We start from the raw sequence: 25,846 nt of genomic DNA on the forward strand, positions 1-25,846 counted from the left end.
AGCCGAGACACCCCAGCCTGGGTCCCCGGCTGGTTCTGCAGAGTCCCTGGGCTCAGGCGCAGCTGAGGCCAGCAGGATGGATGGCGGATGAGTCAGGGATATCCTTTCTCTACCTGGATCTGACAGCCTGCCCTTGGGTCCAATGGTCCAACCTCCCTTGGCCCACAGTGATCATCTGTCCATCCAACCATTCATCCATCCACTCCCCAGAAGTAAACAAGGTAGCTGATCTCCCAGCCCTTGGGGAGCCACCAGGCTAGGTGGGGAGAGGAAATAGGAGGAGTTGGAAGACCATGACTTAAAAAGCTCACTGTGAGGGCTGCTGGAGCTTGGGGAGGAAGCGATGGGCATGAGCTGGGTGGTCATCAAGGACTCAGTCTGCCGTAGGAAAGCCAGTTCTGACTGGGAATCAAAAGACCTTGATTTAGGACTCCATTTTGCAGTTGCATAAGAGCTGTATGACTTTGAACAAATCACTTACTTCCCTGGGCCTCAAGTTCCTCATCTGTACAGTGGGCAGAGCAGTACCCACTGACACGGAGGTTGTGAGGCTCAGGGGAGGAAGAGGGTGAAAATTTGCTTGGTTCATTAAAACCCACCTCACAAATGGGGAACATCTGATCCCTGCCTAAAAGAATGGGTGCGATTCCAGTAGGGACTGAGGAGAGTCGTTTTCAAGCGGAGAGAACAGGGTAAGCAAAGGTGTGGGTGCATGAGGTGTGTGAAGGAACAGCAAGAAGGGAGAAAGGATGGAGTGGAGAGAGCGTGTTTGTGGGATGAGGAGTTGCAGGGGATGCCGAGGGAATGGAGGGTCAGTGCCAGCTCCCAGGCTCTGAGCCCTTTGCTATACCGTTTGCCCAGGCTGCTCAGAGCCAGGCTGGCAAAGGGGGAAGCTACAAAGCCCATTAGAGCACTGCATGGGTCTTGGGAGGTGGGCAGGTTAGCCTTGATAATGTCCATTTTCTGGAGCAAGAAACTGAGCCCTTGGGAAGTAAACCATTTACTTATGGCTTCCTATTGACTCAGTAGCAAAGCCAGGCTAGAATCCAGGTCCCCACCATATATTTTGCTTTTTCTGATACAGTAATCAGCACAGAGGAGGGAATGACTTGTAGTGTTCTTTCCCAGGGAGACTCATTCTTCAATGGGCTTTCTAGGCGACATGACAGGCTCATGGGCAAGCATTTGGGGAAACAGATTTCTTCCTGGTGGCCCCATCTCACACCAAGTCCAGCCCAGACAGATTACTCAGTGTTAAGCTGACCCTAACGGCAGTTGCTCATTGTTGTACCGGGTGGTTTGGGAGCAGGACTGGGGATGGGGTTGGGGCTGTCAGTGCCTCAGAGTCCCCAGGCAAACCCCCTGGCCTACTGGAGTTGGCTGATGACACCCAGAAAGAAGTGTTGCATAAATAGCCCCAGCACAGAATTCAGCCCTTACCCACCCTATCTGAGGAGTGAGAGCGAGTCACTGCCAAGAAGATGCTGTGGATCAACACCGAAGCTGGATTCAGGCATGAATTCAGATCCCTGCTCTGCCTCATACTTAGTGTTCCTGATCGAGTCACTTCACTTCTCTGACCCTCTGTTTTCTCCTCTGTAATATGGGGATAATGATGCCTACTTTGCAGTGTGATTATGAAGATTAAATGATATGCTAACCTGACTGCATGCAGTCCAGGAGCCCTTCCTGGAGGAGAGGGGATTCCAAATAGATTCCAATTCCGATACGGATAAACTGGAAGGCACCACTGGAAGGATACAGCTTCGGAGGCAAGAGTGGGACACACATTCGCACCCCTTCTATCCCTGCAGGGAGGTGTGTCGATTCTTCCACCCAAGAATTATTTGTTAAATCCCGATTCTCCTCCAGGCCTGGCCTCTCAGAGTCCTCAGGGAGAAAAGACACCACAGTGTGACCACTGCAGTCATGGGTACAGGAAGGGAAGCAGCTGGGCTTACCCTGGGCGAAAGGGTGAATGTTCTTCTTTAAATTCCTGCTCTGCCTCCTTCCAGCTATGGGACTTCTCTGTGGCCCTCTTTCTTCATCTATAAAATGGGAATAATGACAACAGTCCCCTGAACATGTAGTAAATTTAAAGAACACACTAAGTGCTCGAAAACTTAACCTATGATTATTATGCGGAGTGAATGGCAGCCTGCCAGGTAAACAAGGGCTGGGGGGCTACATTCCAGGCAGAGGGAACAGCCTAGGCAAAGGCCCAGAGGCTTGAGAGGGCATAGTTTCTTTGGGGAACTCAGGGAGGTAAAGAGTGGTGAATGCGGGGGCAGGTGAGGGGCCAGGCCTTGGGGGCACGTCCTCCTCAGAGGGAGAGAACTGAGTCTGCCGCCCCGCCCCCGAGCAGGAAGCCTCCCTTGAATCACGGTCGGGAGGTGGTGGAGGCTGGGTGGAGCTGAGGCCCTCGGGTGGGGATTGTTGCAGAGGATATTATTTTAATCTTCCTCTTAAAGCATAATTGCTTTTCGTCGGCGGGTGTTCTGGGACGCACCTCCCCACAAGATTGCTTTCCAGGCTCCTCTCCTCCAGGAGACAGGCAGGGCTGGGCCAGCTCCATGCTGCATTAATACGCTGCAAATGCGATTTCATGGCCGCAAATGAGATTAGGGCCAGAGGCTCTGCTCTCTGGTAGAGACGGTGGGCAGCCGGTGTGGACGAGGGGCAGGTGCTGAGGAGGGAATGAGAGAGAGGGAATCAAGGGATCCCAGCAGGTAAAGCCTGAGTAAGCAGTTTCCTGTAACTGGGGCTCCTCGGACCTGCTGGCTCATTCCAGCTGCAGAGTGGGCCCTGAGGCCCCATCCTGGGAGTGGGGTGCTCTGGGCTGTCCCTCCCACCCCCAAACTCCCCACAAGCACCTCATTAAGGGAGAGGGCTGTGATGACAAATGCGGGTTCTACGGCCACATGGCCTGGGTCTAAGCTTGGCTGTTCAGCTCCTGGTACTGCCTCTGTTTTCCCATCTGTAAAAGGGGGTTACAGTTGTACCTACCTCACACGCAGTTGTGAGCACCGAGTTAACAGATGTAAAATGCATAGCGTAGTGCCTGGCACATAACAAGCGCTTGTTAATCGTTAGCTCTTCTTATGAGGTTCACACCAAATATTCATGCCCGAGTAGGGGAAGAAGGCCCCTGAGGGCTTGTTCTCTGGAAGAGAGAGGGCTATTTGGGGAGCAGGCATCACTGTCCCAGGCTGAAGTGGGGGCATCTGGGGAACTAGCGGAGAGGAGGGAAGCATCTGATGCTAACGTCATCCCTCACTCATTCAATGAGCACCCACCTGACACCAGTTCTGTACCAGGCAACAGCCTGGGCCTTGGGGACAAGGCATCACCAGGCACAGTCTCTACCCTCAGAGGAGACAGACCCTCTCCCAGAAAAGTCAATAGTGGGTCATGAGCCAGGCCAGGGGGAGGCCCAGGGGCTATGCATCTGATGCCCCTGGGTGGAAGTGGAGGCAGCGGGGGAAGGTTTCAGGGAAGATTTGCCCGAGGTTGTTCCATTTGTGTCTTGAAGAAACACGATGATTTATTCAGGCTGGTAGAGGGGGGACAGTCCAGGCAGAGCTTAGGTGAAGGCCAGGAGGCTGGAGAGACCAGAGCCCTTTCAGGGGACTGCAGACGTGTAGTGTGGCTGGAGCGTGGGTGTGAGGCAGAGATCGGCAGCAATGAGGCTCGAGGGGCTGAGGCAAGCCGAACATGAGGCTCCTGAGAGAGTCAGCATCTCTCCTGAGAGCAGTGGGGCCTACTGAAGTGTTTATCAAAGCAGAGGAGGAACTTGGTCAGACTTGTGGGTCAGAAGAGTTGGGGTGAGGGAACTGGTTGAGCCTCCTGCTCACCCCCCCCTCAGGCCTCTCTGCCCTGCATGGACCCCTCGACCTTGGTGCCACTCGACCTTGGCAGGGTCCCTCTTCCGCCCCCTCCTGATGGAAGGGAATAGCAGGTGGCCTTCCCCGCTTACCCCTTTATTCAGTCCTTTGTTAACGAGTTATTGATTCTGCAAAAGAAAAATGCCCAAAAGCCACGTTGCTTCTTTAGCAAAGTGATTCATGGCACGATGATGGGACCTGGGCTGCCCCAAACAAGAGCTCTGGTTACCAATGCTGAGAGGACTCCTTCAATGTGGTGATCAATAAACATGCCTGCTGAGCTAAGGGACGCGGTGTCAGCCCACAAGGAGAATAGCATATCCGTGACAATCACCCCAAGTCTCCCGTTGCACAGCTGGGGCCGCAGGGGCTCCGGATTGGCACAAACTGGCATAAACATGGGGGAAGCTTGGTTTTCTGGGCCACCTGCCATGTGCCAGGCGTCCATTCTCTCACCTGATCCTCACCGCACCCCTGCAAGGTAGATTCTCCTTGCTGCTTTGCAGGTGAGGAATTGAGGCCCCAGCTGGTCAAAGGACTTGTGCAAACGCTTGTGGCTGGGGCTGGAGGAGCCCCAGTTAAAGCCTCGCTTGGCGGATTCCAGGCCGGTGGATGGTGTTTTTTGCTGCCCAGTGTGATGGTGCTGGGCCAGGCTGGTCAGTCCTGAGGGACAGAAACGAGGCGCAGTGACAAGTTTGGGACTATCAAGTAAGCCATGATGGAGGTACATGCATTAGGCCCAGGAGCCAATGACTGAGCAGATCCAGGTCACCTCTGCCTAGTAGGGCACCAGAGGAAGGTCAGAGGGCAGCCGCCCAGTGCCTCCAGGATCCACCACCCAGACAGCAGACAGGCTGCTTTGAAGGGGCTTAGCTGGAACTGGGAGCTTGATCCCAGGCATAGCCCCGAAGCACCAGGACTCCACCAAACAACACTGCCACGCACTTGTGCTGGATACAATGGCCTCCTCTGGACACCCCAGCTTCTGCCCTGGTTTACAGGGGACTGGCCCAGCCTTGCCCAGTGAGCCTCCAGGATGCTCCGCCTCTCTCTCCTTTGACTCTTGCTGTCTGTGGACAGCACTGTCACAGAACAGCTCTCTGGCCCCATTCAAGAGGTCGGGTGTTTTCATCTCTGACCTTGACCTTTTACGTGTTGTCCCAGTTTTAGGAGTGAAGGATGGAGAGATGTGACCCCTTGCCCTGGGAGTAAAGGAAAAAGCAATATGCTTTGGTGGTTATGATCACAGGCTTTGGAGCCAGCAGATCTGCATTCGGATCCCAACTCTGTTGCTTCAAAGTTTGGACAAGTCCCTTCATTTCTCAGAGCGTCTGTTTCCTCTTCTCTAAAATGGAGTAAAAACAATAACTCCTGGGGCTGTGAGTGTGAGGATGAAATGAGACAGTGAGGTAAACTCTGGGCACAGCGCCTGGCACAAAGTAAGAGCTCACTCATCGTTAGCAGGGTGTGAAGATGTGGAGGTGATGCATGGCGGCAACACCAGGGTATTTATCAGATGAGCGCTCAGGCCCACAAAGGGCTCACGCAGCAGGAGCATCAGTTGAGGGCCTTGTAGGAAAAAGAAGGCGTTCAAATTCTGTCATTTGAGGGGAATTTATTAGAGGCGCTATTTGCAAAGTTGAGAGTGATGTTTAGGAAAAACAAAAGGGACAGTGTAGTCCCCTGGGGGCTAGTAAGTGAGAGGAGCCGTCACTGTCTCTTAGACCTGAACAGGCAAGAGGGGGAACGATGACCTGGAGGGGCAGCTGTATGGAGAGTGCTGCCTGCTAGGCAGGGTGGCCCTGGGGAGAGGGACCAGCCAGCCCAGAGAACCAGTCAGGAGGACCTTCCTAGCTCCCTGATGGCCCTCCCGTAAACCCAACCCAAACAGAACCCCCTGAAGTGGCCACATGGGTCAGCCTCCTGGGCACAGCGCAGGGTGGAGAAGAGGGAGAATGCATGTACGGTACAGATGGGAGCCGCCCAGCACCATAGGTGACGGGAGAGGACCCTCCTGCCACACTCACCTGCTCCCCAGTTGGAGCATTCTCAGAGGAAGCTGGTGGCCCTGTCCTTGGGCTGCTTCTTTGGTGTGGGCGGGACTAAGGGCAGGAAGGAGGACAGGCTGGAGGGAACCACAGAGAGAGGGGCTTCCGGGTGCCCCCAGCAGAGCTCTGGCTGCAGTGACTTAAGCTCAAACTCTGCCCAGTGCCTTAAGGGGTAGGGTGTGAAATGGCCCCCAGGGGCCCCAGTGGGAGATGAAATTGAAGCACAAGGTGGAGCCAGTCCTCCCCTACTCACCCCCAAATCTCTCTGCAGAAACTCCCGGGTTGAGCCTCAGCTGATGTGAGGTCAGAGCAGCCCCTGATGACCCTGACCTAGCGGGCTGTGGATTCACCACTGTCATCTGAGGAGGGGGCCCTCCTGGAGTCTGCCATCCTTCAGCCAATGAGTGAGCATCTGCTGTATACACTGCTGGTGCTGAGGGGAAGTGACATTTGGAGGGTAGAGGCCCTCTAAAGGAACTACCTTGGGCTTCCCTGGTGGCGCAGTGGTTGAGAGTCCGCCTGCCAATGCAGGGGACACGGGTTCGTGCCCCGGTCCAGGAAGATCCCACATGCCGCGGAGCAGCTGGGCCCGTGAGCCATGACTGCTGAGCCTGCGCGTCCGGAGCCCGTGCTCCGCAACGGGAGAGGCCACAACAGTGAGAGGCCTGCGTACTGCAAAAATAAAATAAAATAAAATAAAAGAACTGCCTTGGCTGACAATTGCCAATAACTTGGGGAGGGGCAGGCACTTGACCTCAGGTTTATTTCCTATTGGGAGTGAACTCACAAACACAGGCACAGGCAGGTGTTACCGTGGACAGAGGACTGTTCAGAGCAGGAGAGAAGGGGGCTCAGGAAGGCTTCCTGGATGAAATGTCTTGAGTTGGACCCTGAGGATAAATTGGATTTAGGTAGGAGGGGAGAAGAGATTTCTGGCGAGGGGGCTGCCTGGAGAAAGGTGGCTGTGGGCATGGTCTTGGAAGCTGGGAACAGAGTGGGTCTGGGGAAGAGAAGAGGGAGGCTGGGATATCTGAGGTGGGGGTGAAGGCTCAGGCGCTGGGGGGAGACTGCACCCTGCAGACATTTCTCACTTTTCTGGCCCATTTCTTCTGGGGACAACCTGCCAAGTCCAAGGTTGTTTAGCAGGGAAAAGAGCGAGCATTTCTGGAGAACTTAAATGAGTATCAGCACTAAGGGCTTGACCGGCATTGTCTCTTTCAGTCCTCAAAGCTGCCTGGTTTCCCCACTGTATAAAGAAGGGAACCAAAGCTCAGAGAGGGTTAGTATGTGAACCAAGATCACACAGCTATTGGCTGCTATTTGCTACAAAAATCACACTAAATTTCCACCTCATCTATCCCTTCCCTTTCCCAGAAGCCCAATTCAACTGCCCAAAAGAAATGGAGAGAAAGTGATGGGGGTGGGGAAGTGGTGGTGAAAGAATGGGGGAGGTGGAGGGGTAGGCTCTTCCTGCCGCCCAGCAAGCCCAGTGCAAAGCCAGCGGAAGAAGCAGGACCCCTCCTTCCCCAAGAGCCAGCCTCAGATCCAGTGTGCAGTGACTGTGGGCTCCCTAATGGCTGTGTTTAACCCCTGGCCCTACCAAATGATACAGCACCAAGTGTTCTCTCCTGAGGGGAGGGGTCGGGTAGGGTTACTTATTAGCCGTGAGATCAATCATTACCTGCTTCCCCTAACAGTGGAATCTCCTTGAGTCATCAGAGCTTGGGGCTGGTCCCCTGGGCAGGGGAGCAGAAGGTCTTCTGGACATCTGGGGAGCAGGCTCATTTCCCTTGGCTGGGGGAGGCGGAGTTCCCCTTCCTGGGAAAGGGCCATGAGGCAGGTAGAAGAGCGTGCGCGGGAGCGGGGATGGGGTTCGTAGTGTTGTTAGGTAGGAGAGCCACATCCAGTCCCCAGGCTGATGGCCGTCTCACTGGTGAGGAGTAAGCAGTTCTGGAGGGAAGGTTAGTGTAGCACAGGAGTGAGTGTCCCAGGGGCCCTTGGTCCAGGGAGCCGGGCAGCCAGCGAGTGAGGCGGTGGGAAGGCCCTCTTTCCGTTGGCTGCTGAGTGTGCAGGGCTCAGGGCTCACTAGGGCTCTGGAGCCAGACGGCCTGGAACCAGTGCCCAATTGCATTATCTTCTTCCCAGGCAGGAAGGCCGACGGGCTGGGAGCTGCAGCTGTAGAAAGCTCAGATGCCAGCGGGGAGCTGCAGGGCAGGGCAGGCAAGGCAGTTAGGGCGCAGGATTTAAGGAGGTGTGGCGGCAGGCGCTTGGGACTGAGTGGAAGGGGTAGGCACTCTAGGGAGACTGGGGAACCACCCACTGAGGCCTTCTCCACGCATGCTCGATTGTGACAGTGTCGGCCCAGGCCTGGGAGGGGAGAAACCTGGAAGTGGGACTCACAGCGTGCATCCCCAACCATCTGGGTGACCTTGGCTGGTGACCTTTCAGTTCTAATCAAAGGTGAGTCCTCAGCTTTTCTGCTGCCAGGGTGGGCCTGCTCTCGGCCCCCAAACCAAGGAAAATGGGAAGAACCCTCCGTATGGTGTCTGAAGCAGCTGGCCAAAGAATGGGGCAGGCCACAGGGGTCTTCCAGACATCTCTCAACCCCACCCCGTATTGATCATCCTTTGAGGCCAGTTCCACCTCGTCTCCCCATGGAGCAGACTCCACCCCCATGCCAAGGGCCAGTCACTCCTCTTTCTGCCATCTCACGGTGGCAGAACCGTGCCCGGCATGTGGTAAGTGCTCAAAAAAAAAAGAGTCGTTATTTATGTAATCATTTCTTGTGGAGCTCAGAATTGGATCAGTCATAATCTTTGGTCCATACTCTAGAACAATTGTTGACCCGTACATAGCCCTCTTTAGTTATTTATCATTTATTTTCAATAATATAATGAACACCTCTTAACTGACCACCCAGTCTAAGGGGACAACGTTACAATACCACATCTACTTATTTCCCGTTCTCTCCCCCATCTTCCCACACACCCTCCAAGAGGAAACCATTCTCCTGAACTTTGTGTTTATTACTATTATACAAACAGAAGGCTAAAGGCATCCAAAGAGGCAGGATGCCGGCAGGTTCACTAACAGAAATAGCTGTTTTTCCAACCAAGCTGCAACTTCCTTGCAGGCAGTGTCTGGGTCTCCTCCTTTCCGGCACTGTGGTCAGCATGTGACCGGGCACACAGGACCACTGGTGAATCTTGGTTGATGGGCTGTTTGGGGTACCCAGAGCAGGAAGGATGAGGACTGAATGCCGGAGAGCAGGCAGGACACAACCCCAGGAATAGGAGGAAGGGCTTCGGACTCCCCCGCCACTGCACCTGACAGGTGTCTGTGTGACTTCTGCCCTGCCCTGGGATCTCACACAGTGTTGCCCAGGTGACCCAAGTGGGTGGAAGAGCTCACTGCTTTTCCAGGTCTGGGCAGAGAGCGGTCCACCCCTATCTTTACCTTCTGGGGGTTCCAAGAGCCGATTGCCCAGCAGCTGACCCCTGCCCAGCTGGCCATGGCCCAGAGCCCACACATCACCTCCGCTCGCAGAATGTCTCCCTGCTGAGAAAGTGTTAGACACTTGCCCTCCTCCTTCCCCCTGCCCAGGTCCCAGAGCCGGTGTCTGGTACCCCTGAGCCCACACTGGTGCTCCATACTGTGCGCCACCCGCAAAGACCCCAAGGTACCCAGGCCAGCTGTCTGAGCAGGACTGATCACCCAGCAATACCAAGTACTGCTCCTCAAGATTGGCAAACAAGGCCAAACACTCCTGCCTGCAAGAGGATGGTATGGAAAAGAGAAAAAGCTGAGGCCTGGGGGCATGGGGCGTGCACCTGCATGAACTCATTTCTCCTTCAAAGTCCCTTATTTTGTTTGCTCCTGAATCATGACAGAAGCTTCCTTTCTCTGGGCCTCAGTTTTCACAGCTGTGAAATGGGGAAGGAGGTAGGCGCTGTGGCTCTTCCCGGTGGTGTCCTATACTCCTGGAACACATGGGCTCTGAAATGCGGTGTGCCTGCAGGTGTCATCAACTCAGTCTCGTGATTTCTGCCCATCTCCCTGTGACCCAGAGAGAAACGTAGCTTGAACTGGGTATATCACACACCCCCACACACACACATACACAGCCTGGAAGGGAGTTTTTGTCCTCTTGTCGCTGGTGTGTCACAGAGGCTCCGAGAGCCTATTGCGATCGCTCACCGTCATCCTCCAAGATCCTCCAGGAGATTCCCAGGTTGCTGCCCGGGCAGTGCCCATGCCCCACTGCTCCACCGTCTCCCAGCGCTGGCCCAGCCCCCTCCCCCCGGCCACAAATGCTCCAATGTCTGGAGAGAAGGGATTTTTGTCTGTTTCCATCACTACTCTATTCCCAGTACTCAGAAGAGCGCCTGACACATGATAGGTGCTTAATAGCAGTGACAGAGCAGCATGACCCTTACTTGTGCTAACTGGCAAGGCTGAACCCATGCCCTTCACTGTGTCACTTGCCAAAGGTACACAGGTAGTTGCTAACTAGGGAACACCCTCTTTGCAGTTACACTCTAGGTCAAATAAAACAAACAGCTAAGGGTACCGAGACCCCAGTGCGGTTTCTACTTTATTACCCTTGACTTTGGTGTCTCTGGTTCCTTGTGTTCTCTACCCATAGTTGGCTCCTCCTCTCGACTCCACCCTCCTGCTTTAAGCCTCCTTCCAGAATGTCAGACACGTGGGACCAGGCACCCAGCCAGCCTGACCTGGGGGCCCTAAGCTGCCAGGTGGTTCCGGAGCTCATTCCCACCTGCCCACCCAACCGGATTCGGGGATCCAGGGAGGGTGCATGGGAGCCCTGAGAAGGAGCCAGATTTGTTTTATTTGATTCATAGCTTTGGGAAACATTTTTGATAGCTGGGTAGAATCCCATATAAGGATGTTCATAATGTACATAATTACATGTCACATATTAATATCACATATAAGTATTTCTTTGTGAGTCCTCCACTCATGTCTTTTTTGTTATGGTAATGTTTACAGGTTTCAGTGTTCTTTGTGTATGTATTAGGGATATCCATCCTTTTATATATACTGCAGATATTCCGTCCAATTTGTCTTTTTTTTTTAATGTGTTGTGGTGAATTTTGAAACATTATAGAAGTTGGCATGGATTTTTTTTAAATAAATTTATTTATTTATTATTTTTTGGCTGCGTTGGGTCTTTGTTGCTGCGCGCGGCTTTCTCTAGTTGCAGCGAGCCGGGGCTACTCTTCATTGTGGTGTGCGGGCTTCTCATTGCGGTGGCTTCTCTTGTTGTGGAGCTCGGGCTCTAGGCACGCGGGCTTCAGTAGTTGTGGCACGTGGACTCAGTAGTTGTGGCTCGCGGGCTCTAGAGCGCAGGCTCAGTAGTTGTGGCCCACGGGCTTAGTGGCTCTGCGGCATGTGGGATCTTCTGGGACCAGGGCTGGAACCCGTGTCCCCTGCATTGGCAGGTGGATTCTTAACCCCTGCGCCACCAGGGAAGCCCCAGTATGGATTTTTTAATGTAATCATATCAATCCTTTTCTTTGTGAGTTTTGACTTCTGTGTCCTTTTGAAAAGCCTCTACTTCTCCAGACACCACAACTCCTATTGTTAGTACCACGTGCTAGTACTAGCTACTCGGGTTATGAGCTTTAGAGTGTATACATCGTGGCCCAGAGAAAGCACATCACATACAAAGAACGGCTGGTGAGAGAGGAGAGGAGAGACAGCAGGAAGTGGAGGTGGATGGACCCTGGTTCTATTTCCGGCTCTGTGCCTGTGAGCTAAGCTGTGTGCTTTGGTGCAAGGGCTTTTGTGTCCCTGAGCCTGTTTCCTCACCTATAGAAGGGCCTCACCATGGCCGTCATAGCTCCCGGGCAAGTTTAGATGCTGAAACGAGAAGGAACATGAGGGACCATTTTCAACTCGAAGCCCTGGTGATAGAGCTGAGGAAACAGAGGCCCCTGGAGTGAATTAGCCCAAATGACTATTCCCAGCCCAGTGCCCCCTCCTCTGGCCACCATCAGAGCCTCTCCAGTGGCATGGCTTTCAGATCCAGGGGCGTCCTGGAGGGTGGAACTTGGCTTCCTTGCTTCCCATGGCCTCCCAGATTGCCGGGCAGAGGAGTGGCCAGGGAAGGGTGGAGGGGACTGTCTTCTTCCATCTCTCCCTTCAGGAGAACCAATTTAAGTCCCTTCCCGATAGGCCATTAACTCCTTCACTGCTGGTGCAATCTTCCTACTCCCTCCCACCTTGTCCCCCCCCCCCCCCCAGCACACATATCCCCAAATGCCCTGAGTGATGGGCAGTCACAGGTCCTTCAGGACATCTGCTGGCTAATCCTGGCTTATTGAGGGCAAGGCAGGCTGTCTGGAGGGTAAGACGTTGGAATTAGCAACTTCTGAGCCTTCCCACATGCCAGGCCCCAGTGGAGCAGCTGAGAGAGCTGTGCTTTGGAATCATAACCCTGCCCTGCCAGTACCGGCTGAGTGGCCTTGGGCGGTGGTAAACCAGCTAAACCTCTGCCTAGAAATACTGCCCACTGATTTCCGCACCCTAGCAGTGCTGCATGAGTCAACAGGGAGCAAACCAGTGGTGTGTAAGTATCCAGCTCTGCTCCTGGCCTGCAGGAGGTGTCTTCGGGGGAAGTGAATTCCCTTCCTCGGGCTCATGTCACCCCTACAGATGGGTTTGTAGGACCTCATACTTAGTTTCGTCATCACCCACAGTTCACTGCCCCACATGTAACCCAGCCTGTACATTTTCTGTTCCCTGAAGTCTCCAGTGTGGGCCTGGGAAGGGCGGGGCGTGGAGAGGACATCAGTCCTGACGCCGGCACACGTCTGAGGGAAGCCTGCAGATTCCCATCCAGACATAGGCAGGAAAGAGGGGAAGGCAGAAAAGTTGGCCCACTGTCCCCCCTCGAGGCCTCCTACTTGGCCCCAGGCCTCCCTGGCCCTGGGCCCAGCCTGCCCAGCGGACACACGCCTGCAGGCCTCCCCAGGAGGCGCCAGCCCGGCAGCGGGCCTCACACCCAAAGGTGAAGCATGAGAAGCTCTTGTCAAACCCCCTGCAAGCTTTATGTCCCAGACAGTTGTCCCAGAGGGGAGGCACAGAGGACATAGAGGGTGCAGAGGACGCAGAGGACGTAGGTGAGGCACCACTCATGGCCTGGTCTGCCAAATGCCTGGCTGGACTTGGGGCTGCCAGGGAGTCACTGAGAGCCTTTGGGCAACTGCCATGCTGCTGGGCCCTCACTTCTGGGGCCCTAGGGTGCTCATCACAGCAATCAGGGGGCTGGAGCTACCATCTGAGGCAGTTCCTGGGAATCTGGGAGTGGGAGGGACATTAGTCACCTCTCCTGACCTCACTGCAAGAACCTCAGGCCAGTTATTAGGAAGGTTGAATTACAAACCGTTCCAGATATCCCCACTGACCAGGTGGGAAAATTAAGGCTCAGAGAGGTCACCTAGAGAGTTGGGGGCATAGCCGGGCTGAAACCTAGGTCTCTCGACCCCTAGGCTGCTAGTCCTGCTCCTATATCACCAAACCAGATCAAACCTGCTGGGGAGTGAGTGGGTTACGGGGTGTGCAGTGAGGGTAGAACACTGATCTATGAGGGTAGGGGGTGGCTTTGTGGCTGCTTCTCCTTCTTTCCTCCTCCACCTGGCAGGCATTCCTTCTGAGTACTGACCTCCCTCCCCCTCCTCCCGCCCTGGCCTGGCAGAGGAACAGGGGAGGAGGGGGCAGCTTTCAACACCTCTGCAGATGGCGATGGCTTCTGCTGAGTCCTGGGTTGGGGGAGGGGCTCCTCAGCCAGAGGAAGGGAAGGAGAGTCTCTGTAGGGCTGTCACTTCTGGGGCTGGGGAGGGGGGTGATGTTCTCACCTCCTAATTAGTCATCTTGTTAGGCAAGGACCACAGCCTGTACCAGGAAGGTCTTTCTGAGAAAGAGTCAGACGTGCAGGAAGTGAAGGAACAAGCCGCAGAGATGGACATGTAGGGAAGAGCAGTCCAGGCAGAAGGGTCAGCCAGGGCAAAGGCTGGGAGGCAAGAGCCAGCTTGGTGGTTGCGAGAAACCACTAGAAGGCCAGTGTGGCTGGAGTGAGTGGGCAAGGGGCCCAGAGATGAGACGAGGTCAGCTTCCTGGAGCAGAGTGTATCGTCCTTACAGGCCACAGTGAGGCTCTGTGTGAAACAAGGAGCTACTGCTGCCGGATTTTGAGCAGAGAAGTGATGTGGTCTGGTTGAAATTTGTAGAGGATCACTCCGGCTGTTCTGTGAGATGGGGCAGGGCAGAGGGAGGGCCAGAGCAAACAGAGACGAGAAAGCAATGAGGAGGCAAGTGCAGGAATTCCATGTCTTGAATCCAAGCGGAGATGGTGAGAAGAGGTCAGATTCTAGACATGGTGTGAAGGTAGAGCTGGCAGGAGATGCTGACAGGCTGGAGTAGCACAGGGAACTGCATGAAAGAACCACCATAAAAAGCTCTCCCCTTTGCCTCGGCCCGGAGGCTTCCCAGAGTCAGAAGCCAATGTGCCCGGGACCCCCAGGCTCAAAGGGGGAGAAGTGTATGGGGAACCTGGACCCTCACAGAGGAAGCAGGGCAACTTTCAGACGGTCTGGTGTAAGCACTCGTCGTTCCATTGGGGAAACCGATTCTCAGAGCACAACTGGCTTAGGGTCCCGCCGTGGTGAGAGGTAGAGCTGGTTTAAAGCCAGCCCTCCAGACACTCAGTGCTCATCAGGACGGAGTCAGGGGACCCAGCCTGCTGGGGCTGCCACCAGCACAAAGCCTGCCTCGGACCAGGCCCTCCTCTTCTCTGGGCCTCTGTCTCACATGGTTCTCTATGGTCTCCGTGGACTCTTCCCGCTCTGAGGACTCCGCCACCCCTGCCACAGCCTGCCCTGAAATGCAGGACCGACAGGCCAAGCTTCCCAGATAAGAGGGTCAGCCCCCAGTGACGCCCTCCCCCAGGGCCCCATCTCCAACCTGAAGAGGTCCACTGCTTCTCCCCCAGGGCCAGGAGGGCCTCTCACATCAGCTGGTGCTGATTAATCAGCGGGAGAGACAGAAGGTGGGGGGGTGGCCTCCTGCCAGATGACGCTTAACCTGGGTCAACTGTGTCAACCCCCCGGGACTGGGAATGAGAGCCAGGCAGCCAGTGCCGAGGGAGGACAGGACACCTCAACCTCAGCAGCCCCACGTCCATACCCTGACTCTGCTACCCTCCCTGGATTCCCCACTGCCTCCGGAGTCCAACTGAGCCTGCCCCGGGCCTTGGTAAGCTCCCTCCCTTTCCCACTTCGCTGTCTTGGTTCAGGGTTCTGCTTTCCAGCGTGTGAATCCACAAGATGCTGAGCTGTTGAGCTCCTGCACGTATGTCTGCTTGGGGCAAGCGGCCTAGGAGGCCCCGTGTGCAGGCAGGCAGCTCTCCTCCTTCCTGGTCCGCAGGGTTTTCTGGGTAGACGAGGGATGAGGCATCTGGGAAAGACACATTCATTCCTCCCTACTTAATGCTTTGGGTGACTCCATGGATGTGGAGAGGCTTTGTAAACTGTAAAGCGCTGTGCACAGGAGGGACATGAAGTGACAGCTGGCCTGGGGTGAGGTTGCAGGAGCAAAGAGGGCCAATTGCTAGAACCTCAAAAGTAGGGCAGGATTTAGAAATTACAGGCAAGGATACCAGCAAAAGCAAAGGCTTAGAGGTGGGACTGGACTGGAAAGGTGAAGTGGCCTGTCTCATTCTGCAGGAAGTGATAGATTCAGGACTGGAGGAAGCAAGAGGGAGACAGACACGTGGAGTGTGGGACAGAGGTAGGGAGAAAACGGGGTCAAAGGTGACTGCCCCTGTAGTTCCAGACTGGCTGTGGGGCTGACAGAGGGAAACAGCCACTCGGAGGGGAACCGAGAGGGGGCTAGAGTTATAGGGAGGCAGTAAAGGGAGGTGAGCACACTGGAAGCGGTGCTCAGCCTTGGCTTTCCCCACGGGTCACCGAGGGCCCAGAGGAGCCCATGAATACTTCCCAGAATGTGGACTCTGTCATCAGCCACCTGTCTCCCTCCGATAAGGAGGTCATCCCAGTCATTCTCCATGGGGCCACCAACCTTCCTGCCTCTAAGGATGGCTCTGAGCCATGGCCCTATGTGGTAGTGCAAGCAGCTGGCTGAGAGTGAGGGCAGGGGATGGTGTCCAAGCTGGAGCAGAAACCAGGGTACGGATATTTGGAATATGAGCACCCAAAGGGCTGGGGAAGGAGGGAAGAGCCACTCCGTGATCCCACAACCAGCTGACCAGTGTTTGGCCACAAATCGGCCTCAGTGGGGCAGGGCCCCTGGATGCAGAGGCCTGGGCTGGACTCAGTGGGAGGTGATGGTCAAAGGAAAGAGAAGGACTAAGGGCTGCTCTCCCAGCCTCTGAGTGCCCCATCTTACCATGCCCAGTCCTGGGGTAGGATCCTCCTCCTTGGCCCCCACCACTTCTCCGGTCATTTCTATTACAGGTGCTTCCCTAGTTCCTTCTGATCCTTTAATGCACGCTCCCCTCCAACCAGCCGGAGTCAGGGTACACACTTGTCACAGCCCGGTATCCAAGCGAGGCCTGCCATGCCATGTCCACATCCCCCTTCATGGGCCTCACTTCTCCTGGAAGGGTATCGGGGTGACAGTCAAGCTTCTGTATGGATGTTGGATATCTACTCAGTCTTGATTATAAAGCCCCGTGCAGTAATCCCCTCCCATGAGCTTGCCATCCCTTAGCCCCTTCTGTAGACACTGGGAGCCACTGGGGCCTCCCCACCAAGCTACCTACCCCTCCCCATCTCTACCAATACCAGCAGCATTCAGTGCCTGCCTACAGGCTTTGCCCACATTTTCTTTTGGGGAGTGCCTACGCCAACATCTGCCAAAATCCACTTTCAAAGCCTTGTTGCGATCCTCCTCCTCCAGGCGCCCGTCCAAGCTGAGCTCTCTCTCCTTTGGAGACGGACAGCAGTGGCAACACTGGTCTGACGTACTTTATATAAATGAAGTTATGTGCTGCTCCTCTGTCCCCTAAACTGGGGCTCCCATGGACAGATCCCATGTCTCCCTCTCCATTTCCCCAACAATATGCCCGGTATAGGCCTGAGCACACTTAGGGGTCAAGGAGCACTGAGGCAAACACCCCAGGTTACTATGACAACAACCCCTCCCCAACACACACACACACAGTGAAAGTGGGATAGATGAGGTGCTGGAGCCCAACAGGTGAAACGCTTGTCTCCAAAGCCCCATTTCCCCTGCCCAGCTCCTCGGCCCTCCCCTCCCCCGACTCCATTTCCGTGGTGAAGAAGGACAGGTGGCTGAGAGCAGGCTTGGCAGGGAGCTCGCCTTCTCCCCTCAGCTATTTCCATAAACCAATTATCGCCGATCATCTCGGGAGATTGAGGCCCCGCCTATCACCAATCCAGCTTGGGCGGTGGGGCGGGGAGTTGGGCGGCCCCTGGCTTCTCGACAGAGCCACCGCGACCTGCGCCATCACCCGGTTGCCATGGGAACGCGCAGCGGGAGCCAAGCCGCGGAGCCTGGGTGAGGGGTGTGGAGGGGTTGGTGCATCCGTGCACCCATCTCCACCCAGAGAGGGGGCAGGGAGCAGGGCCTAGGCGAGCCTGCAGCCTGCGTTCCAGGGCTCCGGGCGGCTGAGCTGCCACCAGCCGAGGAGGTGCTAATGAGATGCAAATGAAAGCAGAAGGGAGGGCTTCTGAGAAAGAAGGCCCAGCTGTCAGGACCTGAAAAGGGCTTTCAGTGCGAGCCCCCCGCCCGAGGCAGGAACCCCAGAGGGAGGACCGAGACCCTCAGAAGCCCTAACCCCTGGAAAGGATATGATATCCGCCCCTCCACCATGTCTGATTCCAAAGACACAGTAACAGAGCATATAATAGGCATGAGCAAATCCACCAAAGTTTTCATTTTTCTCACAATGAATATTCCAATGCTCAAAATATATATTATATACTATATATATTAAATACTATTAAATCATATTACATGATATATATTGAATATATATAATTTTATAGTCTTTCAAGCATTTTTTTCTCATCTTTTTGTTGCCTGTGTTTTGGTGCCCTCAGCTCGGTCTCCTGGCTTCGTTTCCTACTTTCTTCCATCCCATTTGTCTCACCTCAGACTGGGAATGGGGTCCTGGAGGTTCTTGTCTCTGCCGAGCTCCCTCCTCCTCTCTGGGGTGTTGCATCCTCAGCAGGCAGGCCCACTGTGGGGCCCCAAGGTGGGGGAGGGTTGAAGCACAGGCCCGAGAGTGCCCCAAAGCCACTTACTCAACCCATTAGTGAGGAGCAGAATACGGTTCAGGTCCAAGATGGGGCCTCCCTAGTTTGGGGTGTAGCCACTTCCCTCCACCATGCAGGCTCTAGCCTTGAGCCGATCTAGTAATAGGGTGTGTCCTCCAGTGGCGACTATGACAGACCAACAGGTCCACTTGGCTCATCTTGTGGTCGGTTCTGCCTCTTTCCAGCTAAGCCATTGACTTGCTTCCAGCCTGACCCCACTTCTCCACTGAAATAGCCGTCTCTGAAGTCACCAGAGATCATCATGCCTAGTTCTCCTTCCAATGGGTATCTCATCTTTCACGGTCTCTCTGGCATTAACCCCTCATGACCACCGATTGTGTTGGCGGGCCTTGCTGTTCTTGGCTTCCAAGATGCCCTACTCTTATATTCTTCTATGTGTACCTCTTCAACACTTCTACCTGGAATTAGATGTCGGCCTGTCGCAGGTTTCAACCCTAGGTCTCTCTTATTTCTCTATCCTCTCTCTTCGTGTGAGCTCATCTGCATCCTGGCATCAGTAATCACATTCTTTTGCCCCCATCCAATCCATTGCCAAGTCGTGTCAGTTCCTCTCCGATCTTGAATTTATCCACTTCTCTCTGCCGGCTCCACCGCCTTAGGTTACTGCACTGTTCTGCTCTTGGTACATCTAATATTGCCCCTCTTCAAACCCCGTTCAAAGGCAGGTTACCATTCGATGCTGTGATGCCATAGTACCAGAGGAACCCACTCTTTGAACCCTTCACATTGCTCTCAGGGTTTGAGGATTCTAGGCCCAGTACGGTTGGGTCTTTGTCAGCGCCTCCAGCTCCCCAGCAGCATGACCCCACCTCCCTCTCTCTGCTCCAGCCACACCCGATGGACAAACATCTCTCAATGCTCTGAGCAGACCCTCTTCCCTCCCACCCCAGGCCTTTGCACTCTCCCTCCCCCAGAACATTCTCTCTTCCCCTCCCCTCTTCGGATCTCAGCTCAGTCATCACCTCCTCAAGGAAGCCCTCCCGACCTCCCAGATCAGGCCTAATCCTCCCGCATTACATGCCTCCATGGGACTGTGTACTTCTCCAGTGTTGCAGCTTCAGTTTCACGTGTTTCATGGGCTTTGATGTGATTCTTGGCTTATTCTTCATCAGTGCCTCATCCCATTGTCCCCCGCTAGTTCCTCGAGCAACCACCAGGTCTGTTTCCTTCACCATCCTATCCCTACTTTCAACACGGACTCTGAAACATAGGAAGTTCTCAATTAATAATTGTTGAATGAATGAATACACAGATGAATGAATGAATCTGGTCATGTTTTGAGCGTGCTCTGTGACTTTGGGAAAGTTACTTTACCTTTTGATGCTGAATACCTCACCTGGGAACCTGTCCCAAGAGATGGTGGAGCCAGACCACCATCTGGGAGATGCTGACAGGTCTAATATCACACAGGGAGAGGGGGTATCCTTAGTAAGAGTCACAGTGGGCATGTGAGACCTAGCAGAAGAAACCACATGTCAGTGGAGAGAAGCCAGAATGGAATCAGGAAAACCCAGAGTCTGGCCCACAGCCCCTGATTCCCTGTGTGACCTCAGGGGAGTCGCTGCCCCTCTCTGAGTCTTGGCCTTCCCATGGCCAGGATATAAGGCTTGGCCTCCACGCTGTCCCAGGCTTGCCGGGCTGGTCTGTGCTCTGGCCTGGGAAACGGACTCAGTTCCTTAGAGGCAACAAGAGCCCCAGGTGTACTGCCCAACAGATTCCACATCCAGGTCTGCTGGGTCAGTGGTCAGGCCCAGGGTCTCCCCTGAGCGGTCTGGGCCTGGCTCAAGGCTCTGGGGCCTGAGAAGTGCCCAGCACCTGCCCCCCAGCTTGGCACAGAGAGACCTGTCTGTCAGAGCACAGCAGGGATCAGGAAGGCAATGGTCCTGACAGGTGGGGAGTACCCCAGCAGGCAGAGTGTGGAGAAGGGGCCAGCCAGGAGGCGGCCTGTGGGCTTCTGACCCTTGGCCAAAGGCTGGATGGCCGGGCTGCCAGCTGGCAGCTTCTTCTCTGACTGCCTGCTGCCCAGAGCTAATGAGCAGGGACAGAGCAAGTACTGGAAGGGGAAGGGCTGCTTCCCTTCCTGGATAAGCCTGAGAGCCCTGACCCTGGCCCCAGACTGAGCCTGACCCTGGTGACTAACTGAAGAAGATATTGAAAGTAGGGCAGTTTCGTCAGAGGTCCTAGTAAGAAAGGAACGTTAAGTGTGTGAGTGTGTGCGTGATATCATTTAATCATCAGTCCGTCCCATGAACTAGGTAACATTGTCCTCATTTTATACATGCAGTTACAAAGGCTCAGAGCATTTTTGTGACTTGCCCAAAGTCACAGAACTAGTGGGTACCCAATCCAGGATCCAGGATTCCCAAATCAAAAGCTCTTTCCACCTCACTCTCCGCCTCGATCTTTACGTAGCTGTTGCCCTTGGAAGGGGATGTTGGCATCAGGGTCCTAACCCAGACTTGCAGAGACGATCCAGTGACCAGTCTGAAGACCGCTCCTGGGACCTGCCTGCTCACACTTTCCCTTGTTTGGCTGTGGACCTTGGCCAAGGGCCCCAGAGGGCAGGAATTTGGGCGAAGTAGGTGGAGGTCCGGTATGAACCACAGGTGACCTGGGAGATTGTCTCAGCAGCCAGAGGGTTGGACTTGCAAAAATAACAATAACACTCACAGTGACAGTGGTCATGGGACGGCACCGGGAGTAAAAAGCAGCCCCCGTTTGCTGCTGAGTCCCACACTGAGCTCACTCAGAGTGTGGGTCTCCAGGCACTCTGGCTCTAATAAAGCAGGCCTGGGAGGCAGGTTGCATTAGCCCCATGTGATACCCAAGGAGGCCAAGGCCCAGGGCAGTGAAGGGACTTGACGAAGTTCACATGGATGGCCAGTGGGAGTGGAGCAGATGAAGATGACTGTCCCCATCTTGACAACCGGCCACTTGCTCTGGCAGAGGCCAAGCCTCCTTCCTTCCCAGCAGGATGCCTGTGGGAGGAGTCACGTGGTAGAGAAGGCCCTGAGAATCCTGGGTCTTATCTTCCATGCAGGGCCTCCTGCCTACGGCGTGGCCTGACCTACCTGCACCTGTTCCAAATGATGGCAGTCCCTTGAGGCTCAGAGCCTCAGAATTTTTGTTCAGTGAGAACATCCCCATGTCCCAGGGCTATAAACACAGCTGTCATCAGCGCTTAAAAGGAGGCTGGCCCGAGACCCCCAGCCAGACTGAAGCTGCAGGATTCTTTCCAGATGTTCCCCCATCCCCTCTGCCAAGGGCCCGTGAGGTCTTCTCATGCCGAAACATTTATTCAAGCCCCCAAAGCCTGAGCTCTCCCCGAGGACTGCTGGAATCCTGGAGGAGCAGCCCGAAAGGACAATGCTTACCAAAAGAAGCAAGTATTAGTGGGGAGATTTCAGGAAATGAGGCAAGCCAGTGGAGGCCTTCCTGCTGTCCTCATTGCATTAGACATGGGCTGTCTGGTTTGCTTATTTCTGAGCACGGACAAAGCCGCTGCTGACGGGGCTCCTCCTCCCTCCCAGGACACCATGAGCAACCAGGAGGCCTGGTGCCCCCTCCAGGCTCGGTCTGGCTTCGCTCTGCCCTTGCCTGGCCCCTACTGGCTTCAGGGTCACATGCCCCGTGGTCTAGCATCTATCGAAGAGGGAGGGACCCATTGGCCAGGGAGCCAGGGTTCGGGTTCCAATTCAGCTCCTTCTGCCCTTGTGCTCTCCCCATATCTGTCTGTTCCCAACCCTACACACACAATGAGATTCCACCAGAAGGAATGGCCAGGGATGGCACGGTCAGTGCCTTCAAGTCCCAAGCCAGTTAAAAAACACTGAAGTCAGCCGGGTGTATGATGCCGTAGAGAGCTGAATCCACTGGCAAACCCGAGGGCACTGGCTCATTGAGAGCAGCCCCCAGGCACCCCTGCTGATTTCTGCCAAGGAGGGAGGAATGCAGGCTTGGGTTGTCGGTGCTCTCAATTTTTCAAGAGAAGTCAGAAATGCACATTGTTATGTGAAATCAACCAGTTTTTACCGGCAGAACAAACACCTCTGCTCAGCTGGATCTGAGTCTCACCTCCCGTCTTCCCGTCCTGAACCCCTCAGCCCGCTCAGACTCAACCTCCACAGCCAGCTTCGCCAACTGTCCTCCTCTCCCAGGGGCCAGATACTGCCCCACGGCCGCTCAGCATTTATACGAGTCTGAGAGGCATCCCCCTTCTTGAAGCCCCTTCTTTCTTTGCTTCCAGGACACTCCCATCCTGATTCCCCCTTCTCTCTCTGCCCACTCCTCTGTGGGGTCCTTTCTCCCTGTACCCTGTGAATGCCCATGTTCCCGCTCAGTCCTCGACTCTCTCCTGCATCTCTGCTCTCCTGGGAGATCTCGCTCACCCCAGGCTACCCACCCCAACCCCTATTCTGAAGGTTCCAGATGTCTAGATCCAGCTCAGGCCTTTCTCCTAAGCTCCAGCCCCTGGACCCACTGGTGAGTGTACACTCCACCCCAGACTCAGTCTTCCCCAGACTGGCCTTCTCGTCCATCCAGAAACCTGTGCGTTACAGAGAGCGATCATCGGGGGGGAGCTGAGCTCAGAGATTGTTAAAGGATGAGCCTGCACGGTCAGTAGGCTGTACAGCCAGGACTCAGACCCACAACCCATGAGCCTGAGCGTTAATCCTGTCTGTCTGGCCCGGGAATGCTCCCAAGGCTGAGCGGTTTTCTCTCTGGGGAGGGCAGGCTGTGGCCTCCCCCTTCCCTGTTCCCACAAAGGTAGAGACAGAGGTGCGGTTCACCCTGAGTGAGGGGAGGGAGTGGTGGTCCCCCATCAGCCCCTCTTCCTGCCCCGTCTCTCATTTTCTGACTTCCCAGGCAGCCCCAGGGCCTGTGGGGAGTGCCGTGCGCATGCTGTGTTCTGTGGACGTTCAAAGCAGGGCCTGGGGTAGGGGTGGGGGGGGCGCAGACCATGACTACAGCTGCGGGCAATCAGGATGGTCAGTGTGGCCAGGAGGAACAGACCCAGGATCCAGCCACAGGGCCCCAGGCAGGGACATGGAGGCCAGGACCCAGGCTGGACCGAGGGTCTCAAGGGACCCCAGTCCCCACAGCTGGGCTCTGCTTTCCTCCATCTGAAGACATGCGTTTGGACTAGGATTTGGAATCTGAACCTTCCTCCCAGCCCAAGAGCTGCTTCCAGGGCGGTACTGATGAGCTGCCAGCGTTTAAAGCAGGGTCCCAGCAGTCTGGACTGGGGGCTGGCCTAACAGAGCTGGAGAGGAGGGACTACCTCCGTCTCCACATGGTTTTCCAAGGGTCTGTCACCCCTCCCTTCACTCAGCAAACACTTGCTGGGTCCCGCTGTGCCCAGCCTGGGAGCTGGGAACAGCTACAGCAGTGACAAGGCAAATCCCTGTCCTCCAGGGGTTCACAGCCTAGTGGGAGGAGGGCAGTGGTGGTAGACACTACTCACATGTCCTATGCCCACAGTCTCCCAAGGCAGAAGGCAGCTGAGCAGGTTCCAGGCCCAGAACTTGGGTACCAGGACCCCTCAGGGAGGCTGTCTCTTGGAAGGGGGCAGGAGGTAGGGCTCTGCGTCTCAAGTCATTCTTCTGAGGTTGGGAAGTTCACCTGTATGTCTGCCCACATTCCTCCTGCTCTAAAGCTGCATCCATGAGAAAGGGGGTACTCAGAAGAGGGGATGTTCAGAGTGAACTATCAAGAAGAATTCCAAGTCATGGTGGATCTCACGGGGTTGTCCCACCCAGGGCTGTCCCTTGTCAAGGGGGCTGTCATTCCATCCCCTAGGGCTACGGTGTTGACTGACAGCTGACCCTCTCTCCTCCACCTGAGGAGATGGCTCCCAGGTCCCCCCACCAAGCTAGGCCACAGGATAGGCCACAGCTAGATATTCCAAAGGCCGGCAGATGGCACAGGCAGGGGCCCTTCTTGGCCCCGTACCATCTCCTGCCTCAAGAGAGAAAAAGGGCTCTCTGGAAAACAAGGAAGTTCTCCTCTGGAGAGGATAAAGGATGTGATAGTGCCTGACAGACTGGGGCTTGAGTCTGACTTTGGACCAGTCACAAAGCTCTGTGGGCTCTGGTTTTCCCCTGGACCATATGGAAAGGCTATCCCTGCCCTGCTGCCTTTCTGAGATGCCATGCGGAGGGGTGCCTGTTGACCAGAAGGGGCTCCCCTGAGAACAGCAGGACTATTTCAGATGATGTGTGGGTAGAGATGTGGGGAGCGTTCTGGGTTTTACAGAAAGATTTTTCCCTTTGCCAGAGTGCTGCTCTCAGAGTTCCTTGGAATGTGCCGTTTCTGATTTCTAGAGCAGTCCCCACTCCCTGCAGGAAAGTGCAGGGGAGGAGCCACGCCCGTGTGGTTGCGAGATGGCTGGCCTCCGGTTTACACCCCCGTCACACCTCAGTTCTCTAACTTGAGGCCCGCCTGTAGCGGTGTAGCACCATCAACAATCAGTGATGGTTCATTAGAGTCCAATTAATAAATGAAACCTAGGACGAGAGCCCATCACTTTGCTGAGAATAGCAGCCCCGCTCATGCCTTTAAGTGGCAGCCTCCCAAGAGCTCAAAACCCACAAGGACCAGATGCACTGGGGGCTGGGGAGAGGCAGTCATGGAGTGGGGAGTGCCATGGATGGGCTGCTGTCTGGTGAAGTGGGAGAGGCGAGAGAAGGGAGCTTCAGACCAGACACTCCCTGCCTCAGATCTCAGCTCCTCCTTCATGGAGCCTCAGGCCGCATCTTCTTGCCCAGCTATGCCCAGCTATCCTCTGGTCCTGTGACGGCCGGGGGTTTTCCCTCCTGCCTGTCTGGCCTCAGAAGATGACGCATTTGGGTGTGGAGAGAAGGGGCTGGAGAGGGAATGGGGTAAGGGAGGCCCACAAGCCTCGCTTTCCTCTCTCACTACTCCAACCCATGCTCCCAACCCACGGACCCTAGATGGGCCAGCCAGCCCCTCCCCAGAGCTGCCCATGAGCTCATGGCGCCTCTGAGCCTCAGGCTCTATCCTCCGATTGGGAAGGTCCTCCTTTCCAACTATTCAAACCCTGCTTCCTCCAGGAAACATTCCTTCCCTGGTCCAGCCCAGGCAGGGTCAGCAACACAAGAATCCAGCCTTTGACCAGCCCGTTCAGATGACCATCTCTGCAGAGGTCAACTCTCCCATTTTGTCCCTGTTGCACAAGGCTGGGCCTCTGGGGGAGGAGGAGGTCATGGGGTTTTTCTGTGCCTTCCAGGGATAGAGGTAGGCCTGTGACCTGGGAGTCTGGGTGCCTCTTAGACTTCAGCGGATGAGGGAGGCTGGCCTTCCTGGCTCAGAGACCTGCATGGAGGGTCCAGGTAGAACGGAATTGCCCTGCCTCCTCAGGACAGGATAAGGCCCAATCATGACACACCAGCATGTGGCCGGCAGGAATCTTTTTTTTTTTTTTAACATCTTTATTGGAGTATAATTGCTTTACAATGGTGTGTTAGTTTCTGTTGTATAACAAAGTGAATTAGCTATACATATACATACATCCCCATATCTCTTCCCTCTTGCGTCTCCCTCCCTCCCAC

At 55.1% G+C, this 25,846-nt stretch overlaps 1 protein-coding gene across 1 annotated transcript in view; it reads left to right on the forward strand.

Moving 5' to 3' along the window:
* Positions 1-25,846, forward strand: part of CCDC33 (coiled-coil domain containing 33) — a 119,455-nt gene that overhangs the window by 10,829 nt on the left and 82,780 nt on the right. Inside the window, 1 exon segment of the mRNA XM_033850047.2 lies at positions 15,888-16,079. Within this exon segment, the coding sequence (XP_033705938.1) occupies positions 15,888-16,079 (192 nt within the window).

Source organism: Tursiops truncatus, chromosome 2, assembly GCF_011762595.2.
Source record: "Tursiops truncatus isolate mTurTru1 chromosome 2, mTurTru1.mat.Y, whole genome shotgun sequence".
NCBI lineage: Eukaryota > Metazoa > Chordata > Mammalia > Artiodactyla > Delphinidae > Tursiops > Tursiops truncatus.